The sequence below is a fragment of the Gadus macrocephalus genome, chromosome 4 (assembly GCF_031168955.1).
Source record: "Gadus macrocephalus chromosome 4, ASM3116895v1".
Taxonomy (NCBI): domain Eukaryota; kingdom Metazoa; phylum Chordata; class Actinopteri; order Gadiformes; family Gadidae; genus Gadus; species Gadus macrocephalus.
In genome coordinates, this window is record NC_082385.1 from 32,186,386 (window position 1) to 32,195,471 (window position 9,086).

General features: G+C 48.0%; 1 protein-coding gene across 1 annotated transcript in view; it reads right to left on the reverse strand.

Annotated features, from left to right (window-relative positions):
• pard3ba (par-3 family cell polarity regulator beta a) overlaps window positions 1-7,720 on the reverse strand; it is a 19,947-nt gene extending 12,227 nt beyond the window's left edge. Inside the window, exons 1-2 of the mRNA XM_060049305.1 lie at window positions 7,208-7,720; window positions 315-422 (exon numbers count right to left, since the gene is read on the reverse strand). Of these exons, the coding sequence (XP_059905288.1) occupies window positions 315-422; window positions 7,208-7,324 (225 nt within the window). The 5' untranslated portion in view covers window positions 7,325-7,720. The remainder of the gene's footprint in view (window positions 1-314; window positions 423-7,207) is intronic.
• Window positions 7,721-9,086: the final 1,366 nt, after the last annotated feature.

Consider the following 9,086-nt stretch of genomic DNA (forward strand, 5'->3'; position numbering starts at 1 on the left):
TTTTATATTGCTGGATCGAAATATTTTTTTATACCTTTTTTGTTGTTATGACTTAAATTAAATCATGAAGTTTAATTTAGAAAATGGTTGTTGACACCAAGCATTGATGAGACGATATTTCTCTGTTAATATAACAATAAATACATAAGAACTGTGCTCACTTCAATATGTATTTATGTATCGCAAGTCATATCGGTATCCAGCATTGCTATCACACTTCGCTTGCTTTCCTCTTATCCTAATCTGTAATCTGAGACAATTGGCTGAGAGGAAATTTAGGTGGTTATCGCACGACCAATCAGAAAGTCTCTTACCCGGTCCTTGTCCTCCAACAGGTCTGTGATTGGGTCGTCCATGTCCAGGATCCCGCCCTCATCGTACTCCACGTGATGGATCCTGACCACATACTCCAAATGCTGAGCCTACACCAGAAATAACAAACGTAAGCCAATTAGCATTAGTGTATTAGCATTAGCGTGTTAGCATTAGCATGAGCATACAAGCAACACGTCAGAGAGCGAAAGGGGAAGAATTCATGGGATTGAATCCTTTGCGGTTTTTTTTGTTAACAGAAGTTGCGTTCTCGATTCACATCGAAAGCCAACTTTTTTCTTGCTTTGTGTGCGGTATTTTTATTCACCGTCGGCGGAACACATACGGCACACTTCAGTTGAAGCACGCTCGGTAGACGACACTTAATCAAAGTACTCCACAACCGACCGTAACCTCTGTCATGCCTTTCTCACATTCTTAAGGCATTTCCCCGCCTAACAAAAATAAATATAAGAACGTCTTCCAGTGGAAGATAGCCAATATATTGTCATTTCTTGGCCTGATGTTAGACTAGAATAGAATAAATCATCTAATGTCCACCAAGGTGGACATTAGAGATTTATGAAATTTAAGCATAAAAAGCGCAGAATAAATATGCTTAAAGAAAAAAATAATAATGTTGACCATGGTAGCCAAGAGCATCAAAGTCAAACACATACATAAATCCTGAATTACACATCAAGTCCATTACAGCGGCCTCACAAACTGTCAAAGCAGGTGGCCATTTTGATACACATCTACAAGGATTTAACAAACGCTCAAAGCAACACAAAATAGGAGGCGACACCGGGGATGCAAAAGGTGTTGAATACAACTTTCTCATTCGTCTACGCCAGAGACTTTGTGAAAGCCATTTCTCTGTCACAATGACAACACACACAGCACCCCCCCCCCCCACACACACACACCTCCACCTCAATCCCGCCGCCATCCCCCCACCAGCGGGGGGTTTGTGGTCCCAGACGCTCTTGTCTTTGTCTGCCGGTACGAGAAACGGCTTTTCTACAAGTTATCTGAAATCTGGGGAAAATCTCGTTTTGTAGCCTTGTGTTGAATCGAGTATCGACACCAGGTTTTACAGGGGCGATGACGTGTTCCTGCCTTTGTGCCGGTGGTAAACAGAATGGAAGGTTTTGTACGACGGGTGGGGAAAGGCAGACACGAAATCGGCGTGCGATCACACTGGGTGTACTTTGCTACCATTGTGAGTCGTCTGCATGGGGAGAGTTTCTATTTGTCTTTTAACAGGCCCTTACGTTTATGAAAGGTTAAGACTTTCAAATAGTTTTTCACTTTAATCACGATTTCGATATGTTAATAAAAACTATAATTTATGTGGTGTAACGTTTTTTTCCCCGCACAATCAGGCTGTCTTTTCATCTCTGAATGCTCAAAGTTGTTCCAAGTATTACGGTTTATTACCATGGTTACAATAAGTGTTGGAGAGGATGTTGCATCGAGAGATGTCGTCAGAAAATGGAAAGTTACGCCCCTTGATTCTCATTGGTTCAAAGTCGTCGTACAATACCCCACACACACACACACACACACACACACAAAAGGGTTTTGTCTTTGATGTCCACTTTCTTTATTTTTCCCCTCGGGCCCCATGCCAGGTGAGGGATCAATTAATGGAGAGAAACGAGAAACTAGCAAGAAAAGCTGTGGTGTGCTGGCGGAAGCAATTAGGGTGAAGTTAGTGTATTCAAGTCACCCCCAAAAGAGAACACACGGCACTCGCTGTCCACTGGATCATTCTGAATCTCGGCAGGCAACAGAGCGACCATAGCGATCAAAGTGGCTCTGTTTGACTGTAGTAAAGGTTTGCACACCGCTGCTGCCAGCGCTAATTGGTGTTGTTGGTGATTGGGTTTTTTTTTGTCGCATTAGACCAAAAATCGTTTTTGATCCGTATCATTTGTGAGACTCAGTTGGATACAGCCTTTGGACTCCTATTTTTGGATGCGATTACGTTTTTTAATAAGCAGTTGAAAGAGATGGACGGACAGAATAGGCATGCTCAAGATAGACACAGACTGAGTGACAGACAGAGAGAGAGACAGACGGAGAGAGAGAGACAGACCGAGAGAGAGAGAGACATTGAAACCGAGTGATAGAGCCTGTGACAGAGACCGACTGAGAGAGATGCAACGTGTCTTAGAGAGTGAGAGAGTGAGTAGGGAGAGAGAGAGGGTGATGGAAAGAGATAAAGATAGAGGGAGACCGTGAGAAAGAGCCAAGCAGGTCAACGTGTCTGGACCCAACAACCTCCGCCGCTTCTAAACAAGACTGCAGCGGGCCGCACTGTGTGCATTAGAGTCCATTACATCATGGCCTCTTGTCAGAGCAGGACACACACACACACACACACACACACACACACACACACACACACACACACACACACACACACACACACACAGCACACACACACACACACACACACACACACACACACACACACACACACACACAGAGAGAAGAACGGGTCAGACCGGAGATACCGTTCACATTCCTGGCCGGCCGGCCCTGCATGCGACGGTGTTGGCGCCGCTGTTACGACGTGGGGGGGGCGTGTGTCACGTGTGAGGGCCACGCCCACAGAGACGACACAGCACCGTGTGCAAAGCGATGGGGATCCCGATGTGGCAGGAGAGAGAGAAGTCCCTCGTACAGTGGGCTGAAGGAGGCGGCAGGGTTTCGCCGAGTGCTCTTTTATACGGTGGTGGTTTCAGCGGGGGTCAGACCACGGGGAAGGCTAGGTGGCACACACGCACGCACACAAACACACACACCCTTACATGCAGGCACACACACAAGTGAACACAAAAGCGCGAGCACAACACAAACGCATACGCACACGCATACATACACGGGTGCAGACACGCACACACACAACACATGATGGATGGTTTTCTCCGCTAAAGTGTGGTCGGGGTCAGGGTGAAGGTCAGAGTGACAGGACGTGATTCATGCCTTATTTTTGTTTTTTTAACGTAAAGAGGCAATGAATCCCACAACGGTCAGCGCCTCCCTCACACGTCCGTGCCGAGTAACGGCGAGGGAGCGCCATCGAACCAACACCGCCGCATGCTAACATCAGCCAACCGCCGCATGCTAACATCAGCCAACCGCCGCGGGTAAAAACCACCTCCCCTGCTCCGCAGACGGAGAAAGTGGTCCGAAACGGGGGCCACACCTGGGGGGGCCCGGTCCCAGTCGGGGCCCCCGGCTCACAGGAGACCGCCCCGTCTCCATGACGACAAAAGACGGACGTTCTGTTTTTCCGACACACCCCTCCGCACCGGGGTCGGACGGATCCCTTTGAGGGGGAGAGGGTGACATCCATGGAGGGGGGGAGGGGGGGGGGGGGGGGGGTATTGTGGTGATGGTGGGGCTAGGCACCGGTTACCCATCAAGTCACCAGTTACCCCTCCCTGCTCACTCCTCTCCATAACCCGGAATGTTAGCTGCTTCAGAGGAAGTGAGAAGAAAGAGGCGCACACACAAACACACATATGCGAAGAACGGCAACACACGCACACACCCACACCCACACACAGGCGGGGAAAAAAGAATAATAATGAAAGGAAGACTTCCTCGAGTCAATCAGTCTTTAACGGGGATGGGTGAGGAGGGGGAGATGGGGGGGGGGGGGGGGAGGAGCCTTGACAGATAAACGGGTAAATTCTCTGCAAATTACACCATTACGTCTTCCAAGTGTTTCAAGAGTTTTCACCACAACCATCACACCCTCCCCCTCTCTCCTCCTCCCCCCCCCCCCCCACCCCCCCCCCCCCCCCATCTCCCCCTCGCTACATGACACCACTCGACAGCAGAAAGAGGTGATTAGCGATGCCGAATTCAGTCGAGTTTGTGTGAGAGCCTTTGTGCGATGTCGGGGTGGGGGGGGGGGGAGGAAGGAGGGAGGAAGGGAGGGAGGATGGGTGCTTCTTTCCCACTTTGAATGTCAGGAGAAGAATGGGTGATTCCGTGAGGGTGGGGCTTGGGGAAGGCGAGATGTGGGTTTAACGGTGACAGAGCGAAGAAGAGGAAGGAGAGAGGATGAAGAGGAGCGGTTGTTAACGAAGGAGGGGTTGAGATCAGACGTTTCGAGGGTCGGCGTGCTCCCTGGGGTCAGAGGTCAGCGGAGAGAGAGGACTTTAAGGATGTTATTGAGGGCAGATTTTGGAGACAGAGGAGTCAAGTGCCAGGGATAGTTCTATAACATAGCTTATCATCTTTGAGCGTCATTGTAAAATGGAGATATCGACTCAGTGTGATAACCCGTTTGGGAGTACACTTTCATTGCAATTAAAAGATACTCCATAAAAATATGAATATGTCTACTATGAGAGGGTTATGATTAGGTTAACAGGAAAGTGATCGAATACTTTAAAGAGGGATGATTCAATTTTCACGCATTCATTAATCATAAATTCATAAATTGCAGACGAACATCACAATATCGTCAGCATACAGCACACACTGGGGGGGGGGGGGGGGGGGGGGGTTGACTTTGAACGTGATTGGTCCCCTCCAAACGACTACAGCGTTGACATGGTAACCGATGTGGTCCCAGACTTTGTACTTAGAACCCGTGGTTATGAGCAGGCTAATTAGGAGTTGGTATGGTAACTTCAAACCAAAGCCAGGCGTTTTCTATTAATCAACAACATGTGTAATAGAAGGCCCTGATTGGGAAAACCACAACCGTGTTGACAGTTTTCAGTGTAGTTGCTCAAAAATACTACATCACAAAACCTAACTGCAAGACACAAGACACCAAACGTCTGCTTTCAAACTTCATTCCAACTCTTTTCTTTATATTGGAAGAGCCAAAATATAAGTCTTAATAACCTATAAACTGTGACGGATCTTAGCAGGTATTTTGTTTGTCTAAATGAAATCGACAAATTAGACCAAGAACATTTGATTTCTTAACACACACACACACACACACACACACACACACACACACACACACACACACACACACACACACACACACACACACACACACACACACACACACACACAGGACAAAGAGCTTGATTGATAAACCATCCAAAAAAACATATAACCTGCCAAGCTAGCTTTCACACGAAGGTAATGCGCAAACTAAGTGAGCAAACTGGCCAAAGAGAGCGAGGGGAGAGAGAGAGACAGTGCGAGAGAGAGTAAGAGCGAGAGAGAGAGAGAGAGAGAGAGAGAGTGAAAGAGACAGTGAGACAGACAGAGACAGACAGAGAGAGAGTGAAAGAGACAGTGAGACAGAGAGAGACAGAGACAGAGACAGAGACAGAGAGAGAGAGAGAGAGAGACGACACGAATGAGTGAATGAAAAGATATTGGGCTGGGTTCCAATTAACCTGGAATCCAGCAGTGCTACTATTTCCGGAAACATCTTCTAGTGAAGATTACCTTGGAGGTTTCAGAAGCTTTAATATGAAGTGTCAACGATAGTTGCGTGACAGCCGTGGTTTCTGTGGTCGTGGCGATGGAATGGAAGATGATTGTCGAGCGTGAGAGAGGAATGAGTGAGGGCGATAGAGGAGGGAAGGACGGAGAGAGAGATTGATGACTTGAGCATTGGTCCTTGTGTGTGTGTCTGTGTGTGTGTGTGGTCAACAGGAGACCTCCAGGTAGAGAGGAGGCAGAGACTCTGGCTGTCACCCAGGCTGAGACAGACATGCCTTCCCTGGAGAAAACCGACACAACACCCGCCCCCCCTCTCCCCCCTGCGTGTGTGGGCGGGAGTGTGTGTGTGTGTGTGTGTGTGTGTGTGTGGGCGGGAATGTGTGTGTGTGTGTGTGTGTGTGTGTGTGTGTGTGTGTGTGTGTGTGTGTGTGTGTGTGTGTGTGTGTAATCTGTTTGTGTACGTGCAGCAATCGATCAATCCCTCGTTTCTCCCTCTCGTCTATTCATCCTGGATCCCCGGCCGCTCCGAGCCAGGGTCGGTGAGGAGGGAGATAAGAGGGGGAGAGGGGAGGGAGGGGACGACGGATAGATGGAGCCCTGTCACCCATCCCCAATCCCCCAGAATCACTCACTCACGGCGACAAAGCCTGCCCTTCCACGGTGACACCCGCGCACACACGTAAAACACAGCGCGCACACAAATACCAGCGCACAGACGCGCGCACACACACACACACACACACACACACACACACACACACACACAAACTCGCGCGCATGTTTGTGTGCGCGTGTCAACTTCAACCTGCGCGCTGTGATACCGCGGCGTTAGCGCGTTGTTTGGCCTGACAGCGCCGGTCTTAATAGCAACTAAAGGCGCTATCACGCCGCTGCAGTGACAACCGCCACAACACCGCGTTGAATAATTGATTAATTGCGAAAATAAAAGCGAGTGATTTGCATGGATGAAAGGAAACACGGCTTTGGTTTGAGAAAAATCACAATAATTAGATGATAAAAAAATACTATTTTCATTTGTATATAATCTGTGGGGTGTCATCTTTAGGGGACACATGTATTTGCCCAAAGTAGCCCCGCAGGACTATTTTAAAAATAAGGCGTTCAGTGTGTTTATAAATAGGATTAACATGATACTGTTGGGATTGTTTGAAGATACAGAACAATCACCTTAACAAAAGCATTCCCATCTGCTCGTCTGACTGCAAACAGGTTCGATGAAGTTCACCAGCGGGTTATGAGTAACGCATTGCAAATGTAACGTCTTGATCCCCGAGTCACGTGACCCGTGTTCCCAGCAGGTGAGCTCACTAAGTAGAGTCGATGTTCCCTCAAAACAGGAACACACACACACACACACACACACACACACACACAAACACAATTGAACCATGTTCACAAAAACACAACAACAACCCCACTAACTAATGTTTACCTTCTCTAAGATCTTCCGGTATCTGCGCGTGGCTTGATCGGTCACATCCCGCACCGTCCAGCCATCCTTGCACGGGACAACGACCGCCGTGTCTCCGAAAGTTACCGTCACTTTCATGGCGCTTCACAATAAAAGTCCAATATATATTCCTATTAACACGTTGACAGCGTACAATCCAAAGCCGTCCGGGGGGTTGGGGGACGAGAGGTGCACCTGTCCCGCCGAGCAGCAGTAGTAGTAGTCCGCCTTCCTCTCCTGAACGCGGAACTGGTGCAACAGGTGTCTCTACCGGTGGAAATCACGGGGACGAAACCCGTCTGGTTTGTTTTGAAGTCACGCGGGTGATGTCAGAGGACAAGGGAAAGTCCATCTTGGGACCCGGAGTGTTTGAAACAGATAGAGGTAGGGACTATTAGAAGGAGTTATGTGCTGACGGCACCCTGTGGTGACACCCAAACAAACCGCACACACACACACATACAAAGGCAGGCAGAGCACAGACCCGGAAGCGCTCGTTCAAACGAGGAGCAAAGGTTCCTCTGCTATCTGCGACTCCTACAAGTGGATGTAATGTGATATAATGTGTCGTAAGAGGTGTACAGCCCAAACATTTGCAATACTGACACAGGAATACTGAAGTTGAATCATAAAAATGGCATGAACGGCAATCATTTTATGATAAAACATATTAAATTATAAATATTACATACTGATTTCTTATCCTTTTTTTTTTTTTCATGATGATGGTTTATGTATAAATTATTTACACAATATGACTCCAAACACATCATCCAAAAACAAGCCTATACGTTTTTAATAAACATGAGTAATGAAATAAGTGTTTTAAAACAGAATATACAAATTTCAGTAGGCCTGAACCGGCTCCATGCATCTCCCCCTCCTGCATTCCCCATGCGGGCTAGAGTCGACTCACAAAAGCCCAGTCTTGCCAGATTGTGCCAGATTTCCCGCCTAATCTTGCCAGGGTGTGTGTTACTCTTTTATTTACCGACTCCTCTCCAGCTGAAACACATCCAGCCACGCATGTTCTAACAGTGCATCCATCCCCTCACCCCTCCCCCCCCCCCCCCCCCCCCCAAGAGAGAGGAACAAACACACTTACAATAATTGTCTGTCATTTCATGTCGCTTTCTGAGCTGTGTAATTGCCATTATGGATATAAACGGCCCAAGACGCGCTCTCGTGAACCCTCTCATTCGCCACGCTTTATTTGTCTGTTTCACCTGCGGGAATCCTCCCTCTCTTCTTTCCGCCGTCACATGGAGACGGGCGAACGAGGACAGACTTCATAATTGAGACAAGCAATTATTTTTTTTCTCACCTTTTTTCGTTGAATTTAGCGTATGAACCAAGGTCGCATCCCTCGGAGCCCCTCTCTCTCTCTTTCTCTTTCTCTTTCTCTCTCTCTCTCTCTCTCTCTCTCTCTCTCTCTCTCTCTCTCTCTCTCTCTCTGTGTCTCTCTCTGTCTCTCTCTCTCTCACTCTCTCTCTCTCTCTCCCTCTCTCCCTCTGTGTCTCTCTCCCTCTGTGTCAGTGTCTCTGTGTCTCTCTCAGTCTCAGTCTCTCTCTCAGTCTCTCTCTCTCTCTCTCTCTCTCTCTCTCTCTCTCTCTCTCTCTTTCGCTCTCTCTCTTTGAGCTCACTCCTCTCATCCAAAGCAGGATGTGTGATGAGGATTATTCAAGAGAGAGAAAAATAGAGGGAGACAGATGGAGGTCAGTAGGTTCGATGCCGGATGTCCAAAGACAAATATGTAGGCATCCATGAGTTTGATGCACTCTAACCCCTCCCTACTACTTAATGACCTGTCTCTGTACTGTCTAACCCCTACCTACTACTTATCAACCTGTCTCTATACTGT